Source organism: Hoplias malabaricus, chromosome X2 (assembly GCF_029633855.1).
Source record: "Hoplias malabaricus isolate fHopMal1 chromosome X2, fHopMal1.hap1, whole genome shotgun sequence".
Classification (NCBI taxonomy): domain Eukaryota; kingdom Metazoa; phylum Chordata; class Actinopteri; order Characiformes; family Erythrinidae; genus Hoplias; species Hoplias malabaricus.
In genome coordinates, this window is record NC_089819.1 from 53,659,405 (window position 1) to 53,674,991 (window position 15,587).

The 15,587-nt window shown below is 46.6% G+C and overlaps 1 protein-coding gene across 1 annotated transcript in view; it reads right to left on the bottom strand.

Moving 5' to 3' along the window:
• Positions 1 to 15,587, bottom strand: part of LOC136676626 (lysyl oxidase homolog 4) — a 41,200-nt gene that overhangs the window by 15,363 nt on the left and 10,250 nt on the right. Inside the window, exons 6-8 of the mRNA XM_066653738.1 lie at positions 4,567 to 4,605; positions 3,204 to 3,414; positions 2,597 to 2,774 (exon numbers count right to left, since the gene is read on the bottom strand). Coding sequence (XP_066509835.1) covers positions 2,597 to 2,774; positions 3,204 to 3,414; positions 4,567 to 4,605 — 428 coding nt within the window. The remainder of the gene's footprint in view (positions 1 to 2,596; positions 2,775 to 3,203; positions 3,415 to 4,566; positions 4,606 to 15,587) is intronic.

The window sequence follows — 15,587 nt, forward strand, 5'->3', positions numbered from 1 at the left end:
AAGACCACAGAATAAAAACGGAGAAAACTAGAATGGAGAAGAAAGAGAACCGAGCTAAAACAGCTAAAAACCAGAGCTTCTGCTCCTCGCTCCTCACTGCTGTGCGCTCGGGGTCGGGGTGAACAGCGAGCGGCTCATTATCATTTAAAGGAACAGGCGTTGAAAGTGGCCAATTTGAACAGGGCTGTTTACACAGGGGGAGAATGCTGCTGTGGGGTTTGATCCTTGTGGTATTTTGACCAAAGCAAGTCAGAGACATTTAAACAAGACCCAGAAAACGTGTTGAATTATGTCCCCAGTAACATCTGCTGTCGTTTAGCCATTAATTAATTAATTGCCGTTGTTACAAAATATACATATTTCAACTTTAAAACCCATGCTAGAGGTGTGATTTAATTTATTGAGAAGGTCCCCAGCACTGGGCTGGAGTCCTTTGGAGTGGGAGAGTAAGTAAAGCTTTAGTTACAGAGCACTTCTCTTGAGCAAATCTCAAATTGCTTTATAATACAACACAGCAGAACACAAGTGTGTGATCCACCACAAACGCTCCCATGGCTGAGTGCAATCAGATCTTCAGAGCAATGTTCCAGCAACTAGTGTAAAAGTGTAAAACTTTCCACAACGAGTAGAAGCCTTTAGCTCTGAGCACGGAGAGGAAAACCATTACATGAGAAAGTGGAGATAAATTTATGCCTAATTCTCATTTTTGCTGGAAAATCGCTCGGCATTAGCATTGTTCTGACCCACGCGGTCATGGGTAATGTCTCCCTCCTGGACTCCAGAGGCCATGCGATAAACAACTGGCTTTGAACAGGCATTTAGTCGGTCAGCTCTGTCTGTTTGGCAACACTGTTTGGAGTGTTGCTGTCTGCTGAGGTGTTGTTTAGGCTGCTCTAAGATGCTCTTACTGAACCCTGAAGGTTCACTTCTTCATTTTATGGACGAGTGAAATGCCGAGAGGTAGCTGTGCTGCTGTGAGATGGGGTAATGGACCATGCATCACATATGAATGAGCAGTTAGTTCCCTCTTCAGCAAAGCATTCAGGCTTTGGATCAGTAACGAAAAAGAAAAATAAATGGCACAGACACCTCTTCACATCTACAAACACAACACTGCAAAATCCAGAAAAACACCTTCACCTTCTGTAACCACTTCATCACAATGGGGCTCACAGTAGGTCTGAAATCAACCTGGAATCACGGGGAACACGGAACCAGTCACTCACACACTCACTCATACACTCACCCAGTCACTCACACACTCACCCAGTCACTCACACACTCACCCAGTCACTCGCACACTCACCCAGTCACTCGCACAGTCACTTGCACCGTCACTCACACAATCACCCAGTCACTCACACACACACTCACCCAGTCACTCACACAGTCACTCACACACTCACCCAGTCACTCACACACACACTCACCCAGTCACTCACACAGTCACTCATACACTCACCCAGTCACTCAAACACACACTCACACAGTCACTCACACAGTCACTCACCCAGTCACTCACACACACACTCACCCAGTCACTCACCCAGTCACTCACACAGTCACTCACACAGTCACTCACACAGTCACTCACACACTCACCCAGTCACTCACACACTCACCCAGTCACTCGCACACTCACCCAGTCACTCGCACAGTCACTTGCACCGTCACTCACACAATCACCCAGTCACTCACACACACACTCACCCAGTCACTCACACAGTCACTCACACACTCACCCAGTCACTCACACACACACTCACCCAGTCACTCACACAGTCACTCACACACTCACCCAGTCACTCAAACACACACTCACACAGTCACTCACCCAGTCACTCACACACACACTCACCCAGTCACTCACACAGTCACTCACACAGTCACTCACACAGTCACTCACACACTCACCCAGTCACTCACACACACACTCACCCAGTCACTCACACAGTCACTCACACAGTCACCCAGTCACTCACACAGTCACTCACACAGTCACTCACCCAGTCACTCACACAGTCACTCACACAGTCACTCATACACTCACCTAGTCACTCACACACTCACCCAGTCACTCACACACTCACCTAGTCACTCACACAGTCACTTGCACCGTCACTCACACAATCACAAAGTCACTCACACACACACTCACCCAGTCACTCACACACTCACCGAGTCACTCACCCAGTCACCCAGTCACTCGCACAGTCACTCACACACTCACACAGTCACTCACACAGTCACTCATACAGTCACGCACTCACTCACACACTCACCCAGTTACTCCCACAGTCACCACGTCACTCACACAGTCACCCAGTCACTTACACACACACTCTCACCCAGTCACTCGCTTACTCACTCAGTCACTCACAGTCACTCACTTACTCACCCAGTCACTCACTCAAACACTCACCCAGTCACTCACAAATTCACCCAGTTACTCACTCAGTCACTCACAAACTCACCCAGTTACTCACTCACCCACTCACTCACACTCACCCAATCACTCACTCACTCACTCACACTCACCCAATCACTCACTCACTCACTCACTCACTCACTCACTCACTAGTAGCTAGTGTCCTACCTTGTCCCATTTGTGCGCCCCTAAGAGCTTCTTTAGCAGAACCAAAGCCGAGCTCCCTGCACACCACACTGGCCGCTGTAATGTCCCAGAGGTGATCACAGACAGTGCCCCACTTCCCTTCACTCAGCACCTCCACTCGGCCCTCTCCCAGCCTGGGGCCCGACTTCAGACGCACCACCTGCTCAGACACAGAGGACCACATCGACCATAGGTTCTCACACATCAGTCATTATGAGCTGCTCATGCAGTCTGGAGCGGTGGAGCTCCATCCAACATATATGGGATGGTCTCTGAGAGGTGTTGGTGATCCTGAACTAATTATCTAACATCAACACCTGATGCTCCTGTGGCTGAATGCAATCAAATGAAGGTTATCTACTGATGTCAAGTGTAGAGCATTAAAAGAAGAGCAGAGGCTGTTACTGAAAAATAGATTTCTTCACTCACTAATGCACTGAAGGTGAAGTAAGAGGCAATAAAAACCTCAAAGAGATGTAAACCCTCTGTACTTAATTATTTAAACCGTATCTAAGTAAGATCCATCTTTGAGGATGACTGTCCATTTGATTTGAAGCGTTATGACGGCCCTGTGAACAGGTGAGCTCACCTGTGTGGAGGTGGGTGCTTGGGGCTGTCCGGAGGAGGAGAGTCTGGTGAACTGTGGTCCCAGGGCACAGCGAACGACAGCGTTTATCCCTCCATCACACGGCACTTCATTTCGTGGAATAGATAACTGAGCCTGGCAGTGAGCCAGAGACACCTCAGTCCCTGAACACTGTACTCTCTCCACCCAGTATCCCTTCTTACTGACCAGAGTCCTGAGAGAGAGAGAGAGAGAGAGAAACAAAGAGTAGTTGTACAATAATTAATACTGGACTGAATTTGTTCATTGTGAATTTGTTGTAAATTTATTCATGAGATGAAGGGAGAAAAGTAAAAGAAAAAAGCAGAATTCACAAAGATAGGGAATGAACGAGAGAAATGAAAAGGAGAGTGAGTAAAGAGAGAGGGAGTAAGAGATAGAGAGATAGAAACAGTAATAAAGCAGTGATAAAGTGACAGAAAGAGAACAAAAGAGAGACAGGTGGTGGGAGAAAGTAGGTGACAGAGAAGAGAGGAACAAAAAGAATGAGAGAAAGTGAGAAAGAAAGACAGAAATTGTCAGAGAGAGAGAGTTAGAGAGAGAGGGAGGGGGAGAGAGAGGGAGGGGGAGAGAGAGAGAGGGGAAGAGAGAGAGAGAGAGAGAGAGAGAGAGAGAGAGAGAGAGAGGGAGGGGGGAGAGAGAGAGGGAGGGGGAGAGAGAGAGGGAGGGGAGAGAGAGAGAGAGGGGAAGAGAGAGAGAGAGAGAGAGAGAGAGAGAGAGACAGACAGACAAAGAGAGAGAAAGGGAGAGAGAGAGAGAGAGAGAGAGAGAGAGAGAGAGAGAGAGAGGGAGGGAGTTAGAGAGAAAGAGAGAGATATATATAGAGAGAGACAGACAGACAAAGAGAGAGAGGGAGTTAGAGAGAGAGAGAGAGAGAGAGAGAGAGAGAGAGAGAGTTAGAGAGAGAGGGAGTTAGAGAGAGAAAGAGAGAGATAGAGAGAAAGAGTTAGAGAGATAGAGAGAAAGAGTTAGAGAGACAGAGAGTTAGAGAGAGAGAGAGAGAGTTAGAGAGAAAGAGAGAGAGAGAGAGAGAGAGAGAGAGAGAGAGAGAGAGACAGACAGACAAAGAGAGAGAGAGAGAGAGAGAGAGAGAGAGAGACAGAGAGACAGATAGAGAAAGATGGAGGGAGTTAGAGAGAGAGAAAGAGAGAGAGAGAGAGGGGGGGAGTTAGAGAGAGAGAGACAGAAAGAGAGAGAGAGCGGATGGAAGCATGGGAGCGAGGCCCAGTGAAGGTACAGAGTGAGTTTATAAACACAGCAATGGCAGTGAGAGTGTGTATTTAAGGAGTGTAATTTTTAAAAATCACTTTGTTTAACCAGGACTCACCGCATGCTGGGGTCCTCTATCTTGGAATCCCACTGTTTCCTGAGAGAGGAGAGATTTTCATACACCGTAAAACAAACTGACACAAACATGTGGACATTTCAGACCCTGTCTGTCCTCAGTAAACGGGTTTGTGAGTCTGCAGACCGTCGGGGGAGGTGTTTGTGTTTACTGTGCGCTGGGTTGTTTGTGTGTGCTTCACCCTATGGTGCCTGGTAAATGAATAGGAGCTGTATCTCTCACACAGACAAAACAAGCCTAGGAGGTTCTGGTGGTTTTGTGGAGAACCAAACACACTCACAGAGATCCCAGTGTCTTCTCCAGCAGACCAGACACTCCCTTTCTGTCTGTCTGTCAGTCTGTATGCACGTCTGTATGTATGCCTGTATATACGTCTCTCTTTTTCTCTTTCTAGTTCTCGCCACTTTTTGGTCCTTCGTTTCCCCAGTATTCCCTACAGTGGGGAAATAAATATTATGTGGTTGAGGTGGTGATGGGAACCAGACGTCTGAGGAGATTAATGTCTCTAAAGGCTGCTCACGGAAGGTTATGTATATGCTCTGTGATGTCTGAGACGTTTACATCTCAATGACTGAATTTAGAACAATCTTCCTTTTAAAATAAAGGCACATGACAAGGTTTCTTTATAGCAATGCCTTTCTACTGATGTTTTGATGTAGCCTCTTTCCACAGGTCCCCTAGAATACACCCCAGCAGAGGTGTTTAAATCGGCAGGCACAATTAGCATTTTTAGCCCTGGTCTAACTCTACTGATAGAGGAGTCCCGGCGTGTGCATGTTCATGATGAGCAGAGTGAAATAAATCAGAAATGATGTACATGAATTTCTGTCCTGTTGGAGGCGCTGTGTTTGGGTCTGAGGGGGAGTCTTTGGAGCAGTTAAAAAAAACAAAAACAAGTAAATAAGAGTTGTGAATGTTTTTGAAGTTTGGATAAACTCCAAAGAAATGTACAGACTTCAATGGAACTCACTTACTCACTCCCATTTAACAACAGTGCTCCGTAAGTGGTGCCATTGGGTGGTTTGCATCAGTAAAACTGTGTGTCCTTCCTAGAACAGTACATAAAAGCCAACAGCCATTTAGGAAGCTTTATATTTAAGCGTGTGGCGCCGTAATCAAACCAAATTCGAGGGGAGAGCACGCACGAGAAGCTGCAAATAAGGAGTCAACAGTTTTCAATTTGAACGTGGTGCTCCTTTAAAGCGCCCTGTAATGTTGCTGACACATCCATCCTCCTTAAATAAAGTCTTAAGATCTATTATGATCCCTCTCCTAAAGAAGCAGCCACAGGGCTCATGCACCCAGTGACACAGAGTCGTGAAAAGAGTCGGGAAGTCGAGCAGCTAACGGGTATTTAAGCTAAATATAATCACGGGCAAGTGATGATTTAATGCTAAGATGTTGGCACTGATTGGGCACACTGTTCCACACGAGGAATGAAAGCTCAGTGGAGCTACAGATTTAACACCACACAAACCTGTGAGTCACAAAACAAAGACCTGACAAATTGGAAAATAACTGCTGTTGAACTTAAACTGGACAAGGACAAATCATAATGACCACATTCGTCTGAACAGAGCTGCTGTACACTGCATGGAAAAAAAGCTCATCCAGCATTTCTCCTGAAAAGAATGGGTTAACTGGGTGTTTGGTCCTCCCTCGCTGCAGTAATAGCTTCTACACTTCTGGGAAGACTTCACACTAGTTGTTGGGACATTGCTGTAAAGATTTGATGGCAGTTATGAGCACCGTGGTGAAGTCAGATCCTGATGTTGGAGGATTAGTTCTGGATCACACATCCAACACCAACTCATCCCTAAAGAACTGCATGGAGCTCCATCACGCTGCTCCACAGCCCAACACTAAAGAGTTGGAGATCATTCATAGCCCTAAAGCCTACACCTAGCATTGAGAAATGTGACTTTGGGCTCATGTGCAGCAGCTCTACAGTGGGAGCAGATTGGGATTAAGAGATCTCGCTAAAACAAGACAGGACTTTCAAGACAGGGCTCCTGACTGCACCACGCATAGCTCCAGACCAAGCAGCCTCACAGGCAGTGAGTGTGTTGGTGGTCTGGTCTGGTTTTTACAGAAGTGCTAATTAGCCACATGCACACCTACGAGGCGATTTCATTGGCTGAAATGTGGGAGAGGACTGAAGACTTTGGGTTTGAAATCTGTCGCATTACGTTAAGCATGGAAGTCTCAGCCTAGAAATATTAATTCATTCATTCATTCATTCATTCATTCACTCACTCACTCACTCACCCATTCACTCACTCACTCACTCACCCATTCACTCACCCATTCACTCACTCACTCACTCACTCACTCACTCACCCATTCACTCACTCACTCACTCATTCACTCACTCACTCACTCACTCACTCACTCACTCACCCATTCACTCACTCACCCATTCACTCACCCATTCACTCACTCACTCACTCACTCACCCACTCACTCACCCACTCACTCACTCACTCACCCACTCACTCACCCGTTCACTCACCCATTCACTCACTCACTCACTCACTCACTCACTCACTCACTCACTCACTCACTCACCCATTCACTCACTCACTCACCCATTCACTCACTCACTCACCCACTCACTCACCCATTCACCCACTCACCCATTCACTCACTCACTCACCCATTCACTCACCCATTCACTCACTCACTCACTCATTCACTCACTCACTCACCCATTCACTCACTCACTCACTCACACATTCACTCACTCACTCACTCACTCACTCACTCACCCATTCACTCACTCACTCACTCACTCACCCACTCACTCACTCACCCATTCACTCACTCACTCACTCACTCACTCACTCACTCACCCATTCACTCACTCACTCACTCACTCACTCACTCAATTATTCATTCATTCATTCATTCACCTTCTGTAACCACTTAAAGCAGGGGTAATGAGTTAAAACTCGATAAGGTCCAGTTAGAGAAAATTTTCTCAAGCCAACGTCCTGAACATAATGAATAACCTGCACATGATCAGTGCCGTGTCCTGCATGCTGAAGCAGCCTTGTAGTTATAGCAACTTGTTATGTAGTTAACAGCGAAATTTCAAATTCATATAACAAAAAATCTATATAAAATGGCCTTTTATTCATTTCAAGTAAAATTTACAAATAAAACAAAGTTTTTTTTAAAAAAAAGCATATGTAAATAAAGTGACTTGTAGTTGCAGTTGACTTACTGCTTTAAATAACCAATGATCTGATTGGCTCTTTATGCTGACCAATGGGACTTATTTCATGAACAGAAGATGTTCAGTGTTATGGGAAATTCAACCCATTCCCTTATCTTTAAAGTATCTGGTTGTAACTCACACAACACCGTCGTCCTGAAAGTGTCCCAAAAGAGCTTTTATCACGTCCCTTGGGCTATTTTTACTGGCCCCAGGACAACGCCGTCTGTGTGTGTCACTCACTGGAGTCACAGCGCTCATCATAATGCACAGATCTGATTGGCTGAGGAGCCTCACATGTGATATGCAGAAACACATGTGATTGGTCTGTGAGTTTCCTGGAGCGCTAAACCTGAACCGTAACGACTAGAAGACTCTACTCAAAATCAAACAGCTCTTAATAGTTTATCAGTTACAGGTCCAGGTCCGGATCGGACAGCGTCTGGGTCCAGACTCGGACCACAACACTAGGTAAGATTTTGTGTTTTTGTAATTCACTTGTACAGCACTAATGCGCCCCTGAAATGGATTAAGCAGAAAAAGTGATGATGATGATGATGACTTTTACAGCACTGTCCTGAAATCAAGAAATGTTACATAGTGCAGTTTCTGCAGTGCTGAACCTGTAGTAGCAATGACACAGGCTCTGTTCTCTTTGTTACAGGTGAGTGAAGCATCATAATGATTACGAAGCTGTATTTTTACCTTAAAAACCTTTGTGGAAAACCTCTGTCCTGGATTATGACTAGAAACGAAATGCAATCTTAATCCAGGACAGATGTTTTCCCCAAATCGCTTATGCATTATAAATAATCCTCTTCACCTGTGCATATTTGTAACTGAAGCCACATTAAAAACAACCAGAATTTTAAAATACTTTTTGCCTCATTTGATGTCTTGTGAAATACACGCTTAAAGAAAACCACATGAATTCCCCCCGTGACGCTCCAAAGTCCGACGGCACATGATACTGTAAACTCAAACACCACCAGCCAGGCCCAGACCTTCCTCTTTAGATCAGAAGCCCACCACAGAGCCCCAAGGGAGAACGAATGTTCCAGACTTTTCCACAGGAGGGGATTCTCTTTCTAGAACATCCATAAGTATAACTTGTGTTCTTTGGAAAAGTATAGACTGCTGAGATGGGGTTTTGAGCGGCAATAGGTGGCTGAATTTAGGCACCCAGTCCAGAGGAGAATGAAAATGTTCCACCCCGGACCAGACCGCAGAGGATACAGCGTCTGTCTTCATGTATTTACACTGAAATGAAAGGGATTTGCTAAAATGGACCCTGACTGTTGAAGCAAAAAACCAATACACACTATTTTCTGCTCAGTTTAAACATACTTGATCAGCCACAACGTGTTCAGTGTCTGAAGTTTGCTTCTTTAGTGGAACTTCATGTACAGAGTCTGCTGCGCCTAATAAGTCAATGAAGCCTGGGTAGTTTAGCAGCATGCGACAAGTCAGGCTTCAATACGTCTTCTACTTCCAATTCTTTGACGTTTTTGATTAATGCAATTAAATAAATATATTTCCCCATAGGATCTGATATCAGAATAGCTAGGGCATAGTTGGTTTCCCTGTGTGAAATGTTGGGTTTATTCCGATGTTCCTAGGGTCTTATGTTTTCCAGCTCAATGTAGAACATAAAAAAGATGATCCCCAGATCTATATTTATTTAATGCACCATTAATTTCGGCTACACTGTGTCACGTTTAATCCAAAAGATTCACTCAGAAAATTAAATATTTGAAAATATTTAATTCATTCATTGTCTGTAATCTTTATCCAGTTCAGGGCGGCGGTGTGTCCGGAAAACACAGGGAGAACACACCACACTCCTCACAGATAGTCACCCGGAGGAAACCCACGCAGACACAGGGAGAACACACCACACTCCTCACAGACAGTCACCCGGAGGAAACCCACGCAGACACAGGGAGAACACACCACACTCCTCACAGATAGTCACCCGGAGGAAACCCACGCAGACACAGGGAGAACACACCAACTCCTCACAGACAGTCACCCGGAGGAAACCCACGCAGACACAGGGAGAACACACCAACTCCTCACAGACAGTCACCCGGAGGAAACCCACGCAGACAAAGGGAGAACACACCACACTCCTCACAGACAGTCACCCGGAGGAAACCCACGCAGACACAGGGAGAACACACCACACTCCTCACAGACAGTCACCCGGAGGAAACCCACGCAGACACAGAGAAAACACACCACACTTCTCACAGACAGTCACCCAGAGGAAACCCACGCAGACACAGAGAGAACACACCACACTCCTCACAGACAGTCACCCGGAGGAAACCCACGCAGACACAGAGAAAACACACCACACTCCTCACAGACAGTTATCCGAAGCGGGACTCGAACCCACAACCTCCAGGACCCTGGAGCTGTGTGACTGTGACACTACCTGCTGCGCTCAAATTAAATAACATAAGAAATCTGTCAAATAATATAATCGCAAAAATATTGTCTAAAGGTTTAAAATTTTTTAAACATAACCTGAACACAACAAGAGGGTCAAGGCATGTTAACAACATAATAAAATATAAGACCTTGGAATGTAGGACCCTCACAACGTAAGGGAAAATTGGACCCTTTTAATAGAGGAACCTCTGAACATAAGACCCTAGGAACTTAGGACCCTGAGACTTAGATACACTCCTGATGAGCTGCTAATGAGAAATGAGGAGTGAGGACCACCTGCTGTAAAAACCTCTTCAGGTAGATGCCTCAGCTGACGAGACAAACCATGACTATTCCTTTGATTAAACAGATATCATCACACAATGACACAAAATGTCTTTCCTGTCCTACAAGGGGTCATTTAAGTGAAAGGACAGAAAATAAGAGCCGAGGTTTTAAGGGCCACATGGGCGGAGCCCTGTGCTGACACAGCGGAATCAAACACGGCTTTTAAAACACACTCCGAGACGCTGCCGCTGGATTACACCTTATAATTACAGCAGCTCTGGATGTGTGTCCAGGCCAAAGAGGACAGCAACTCACCCAAAGAGAGACGTGACACGAAGCAGGAACAAGCAATAACATAATTTCTCTCTCTGTAAGCCGGGAATATCTCGATGAAAATGTTTAATTTATCCCGTGTTTGGCACAGAACACTTTTTACTTTCTGTTCATTTCCAGGCAAACTGGGAATTTAAGTAGTTTTCATTCTTCAGGGGGCATACAACATATGTACAGGCTCTGGACTCGTGCACTGAAAAGAATGAAGTACTTACAGGGCACGGATAAATTAATAATCACATGCACTGAAGCTACAGTAATAGACTGATGAGTCTGTGCTTCAGAGTGGGATTCATGGAATCTGTGGACAATGTCACACACTCACAGCTGTGAACAATGTCACACGACCAATCCACCACCTAACGTGTGTTTTCCGACTGTGGGAGAAAGTGGAGCACTGGAGGAAATCCACCCCGACAATGGGAGAAAACTATAACCCACAGTATACACAAAACAGCAGTTACCATTTTGGCTCGGAGCCCCTGGAACTGGTCTGACACCAGCAGAAGAAGCAGTCTGAGGGGTCTTGGAGGTTATGAACTGATAAATGAAGAGCAGGAATAAATGCCTCCTCACTGTGGTTCAGTACAAAAACGCTGCACCTGCAGCCTCTCAGCTTTATGCTGCAGCAGCTGTGTTTTGTGCAATGACTATGTTGAAAGAAACACATGTACATTAAGCTGTAAACCTGGCAGCAGTGAATCAATCCCTGACAGAGGAAAGTGAGTGTTTGAACTCGCTCTGCAGATGTTTTAAAATCTCGTTCAAATGTGCTAAATCTGAGTAAAATTGTGGTTGGCAGTCCTGTAATTATACAGACTGGTCCTGTAAAACTGCAGAGACATACCATCATCTGCCTCTAAAGTGCTCTGGGTTTGGGAAGAGAAAAACACATGAGTAAATGAACAAAGCCAGAGAGGATTTACGCTTCTTACACAATGACCAAAAACCTAAAAGAGACAAACAGTGGTCACCAGAACGGATTTGGACATTCATACATTCATTCATCTTCTGTAACAGCTTCATTCTAATAAGAGTCGCTGTGGGCACACGGCTGGAACACGTCCAGCAAAGATCACCAGTCCATCACAGGGCATCACACACTCACCCAGTCACTCACACACTCACGCAGTCACTCACACACGCACCTGTGGACAGTTTCACACACTCACCCAGTCACTGACACACTCACCCAGTCACTCATACACTCACCCAGTCACTCACACACTCACACCTGTGGACAGTTTAACACACTCACCCAGTCACTCACACACTCACCCACTCACACCTGTGGACAGTTTAACACACTCACCCAGTCACTCACACACTCACCCACTCACACCTGTGGACAGTTTCACACACTCACCCAGTCACTCACACACTCACCCAGTCACTCACCCACTCACACCTGTGGACAGTTTCACACACTCACCCAGTCACTCACCCACTCACACCTGTGGACAGTTTCACACACTCACCCAGTCACTCACCCACTCACACCTGTGGACAGTTTCACACACTCACGCAGTCACTCACACACTCACCCAGTCACTCACACACTCACCCAGTCACTCACACACTCACACCTGTGGACAGCTGTGTGAGAGCTCCCTGCAGCGCCACCATGAGGTCCAGCCGTGTAACCAACGGACTTTATGTTCAAACATTATTATTATACATTGTATAAGTCACAGCGTGTCTAAGGCACACGAGTGGGTGTGGGTGTGAATGTGTTTGAGTTCTCGGGCCAGTCACAAGCATAAGATAACAGATCAGCTCCAACCCAAACTCCGCTCCTAATTACAGACTCCTCTGGTCTTCCCTTTAAAGAAAACAAACAGTTAACTTTACCCTGACACAATATACTTTCCTCATCACAATGTTTATATGAAGGGAAACATCCGTAATCATGCGCTCTCATCTGCTCCAACGTGGCTTTAGCCTGGGGCACTATTTCACCAGCCTCCTCAGCCCTTATCACATCAGGCCGACACCAAAACAGACCCAATCAGCACGCACCCATTCTCCACATCAGAACGGAGCATATAACATGAGGCCAGATTTCCTCCCTCAGCTGCTTTAAGTGGGGAGGGAGATGGAAACAATCTCAGTATACAATCACGTATACAATCAGCCACCACACTTCCCCTAGAGACTCCAGGACTCATCATGGCAACATCCGGCAAATATAGAAATACACACGCTACCCACAGACAATAAGGAAATAAGACCAACAGGCCACTGCCACGCTGTCCCAAACGGCCAGACGCCCCGTTCTTCCCCAGGACAGTCACATTTTTCCTTTATGTCAAAGGTAGCATAAAACTGCAGGAACATCATTCTTGCACTCATCGTTCACTGATTTTCACTACACAACTGTTCTGACATGGGTTCCTACATAGTTCCAGGGTCCTGGAGGTTGTGGGTTCCAGTCCCGCTCCGGGTGACTGTCTGTGAGGAGTGTGGTGTGTTCTCCCTGTGTCTGCGTGGGTTTCCTCCGGGTGACTGTCTGTGAGGAGTGTGGTGTGTTCTCCCTGTGTCTGCGTGGGTTTCCTCCGGGTGACTGTCTGTGAGGAGTGTGGTGTGTTCTCCCTGTGTCTGCGTGGGTTTCCTCCGGGTGACTGTCTGTAAGGAGTGTGGTGTGTTCTCTCTGTGTCTGTGTGGGTTTCCTCCGGGTGACTGTCTGTAAGGAGTGTGGTGTGTTCTCTCTGTGTCTGCGTGGGTTTCCTCCGGGTGACTGTCTGTAAGGAGTGTGGTGTGTTCTCTCTGTGTCTGTGTGGGTTTCCTCCGGGTGACTGTCTGTGAGGAGTGTGGTGTGTTCTCTCTGTGTCTGCGTGGGTTTCATCCGGGTGACCGTCTGTGAGGAGTGTGGTGTGTTCTTCCTGTGTCTGCGTGGGTTTCATCCGGGTGACCGTCTGTGAGGAGTGTGGTGTGTTCTTCCTGTGTCTGCGTGGGGTTCCTCCGGGTGACTGTCTGTGAGGAGTGTGGTGTGTTCTCTCTGTGTCTGTGTGGGTTTCCTCCGGGTGACTGTCTGTGAAGACTGTGGTGTGTTCTCTCTGTGTCTGTGTGGGTTTCCTCCGGGTGACTGTCTGTGAAGACTGTGGTGTGTTCTCTCTGTGTCTGTGTGGGTTTCCTCCGGGTGACTGTCTGTGAGGAGTGTGGTGTGTTCTCTCTGTGTCTGTGTGGGTTTCCTCCGGGTGACTGTCTGTGAGGAGTGTGGTGTGTTCTTTCTGTGTCTGTGTGGGTTTCCTCCGGGTGACTGTCTGTGAGGAGTGTGGTGTGTTCTCTCTGTGTCTGTGTGGGTTTCCTCCGGGTGACTGTCTGTGAAGACTGTGGTGTGTTCTCTCTGTGTCTCTGTGTATGCGTGGGTTTCCTCTGGGTGACTGTCTGTGAGGAGTGTAGTGTGTTCTCCCTGTGTCTGCGTGGGTTTCCTCCGGGTGCTCCGGTTTCCTTCCACAGTCCAAAAACCACTCCCCATCCCATACCCAACACTGCGTCCCGTGTTCTGGCATCAGAAATCTGGTCACTATGTGTAACACTGAACCATGAAAGACACCAAGTGTAGACACCATGTGGATGGCCCAAAGCAGATCATGACAGAAAGTGGAAATGCATAAAGTGAGTAAATTGCCTCCACTCTTCAGAAACACTATAGAGTTGTATTTTTGCTCCTGGGCTCCCCCTACAATTGCAGAATCTAATTCACTTTTACAACACTGTCCTGAAAGGAGAGGGGGGTGAAGGGAGTGGAGGGATTTCTACCCTCCTCCAAATGTTATATAGTGCAGTCTCTGCAGTGCTGAGCCCAGAATAATATCTAGTCTGTGATATTAGGGTCATTCCCCAAACACAGGGCAGTATTTCCACTGAGATGATGTGGCTTCACTCGACCTGCTCTGTCCTTAAACGGTCAGCTACAGTGTGATGTCCATCTGTAATTACAGACTAAAGCTACAGTGAAACTGCATGGTGTTAGAGCTCCCTTCAGTTTATTAGCTGCTCGGGTAAAGCACAGATCAGTTAGGACCGTTGACTAGGGCTCGTTTCTCTACTCGGGTAAAGCACACCGCAGTAAGATCTGAGGACCAGGGTTCAATTCCCTGCTCGTGTTTGTGATCCAGAACAAATCATCCAACACCATTAGCTGACCTCACTAATTCTTTTGAGGCAGAATGCCATCAGATCCTCACAGCAATGTTTCAGCGTCTTCTGATGAGCACAGTGTAAATCACGGGTCCAGTTGAAGTGTTTGCTCTGGACTTAAGAGTCAGGAAGGAAGGAAACAACAACGTTTTACTGAACAGAAAAGAACATCAGCCGCGGTGAGAGGAGTCCGTCTAATTCCAGGGGCTGGACACAGCAGCAGAGTGGACACACTGTATAAACTCCATAAAAAGGCCCTGTGGTCAGCTCTAAAGCCAAAGAGAAGCTGCTTTTCCACAGCTGCCCGCACTATTTCTGGCCAGGGGTCAGACACGCGGTCTGCATTCTCTCAAATAGACATCCTAAATGTGTGTGTGTGTGTGTGTGTGTGTGTGTGTGAGAGAGAGAGAGAGAGAGAGAGAGGAAAAGAGTGAAAGTGAGGAAGAAAGTGGGGTGAGGAAGTAAAGGGAGAGAGAGAGACAAAGAGAGAGGGAGAGAGAGAGACTGAAAGTGAGGTAGAAAATAGAGAGAAAGAGAGAAGAGAGAGAGAGAAGAGAGAAAGTGAGAAAGAGAGAGAGAGAGAGAG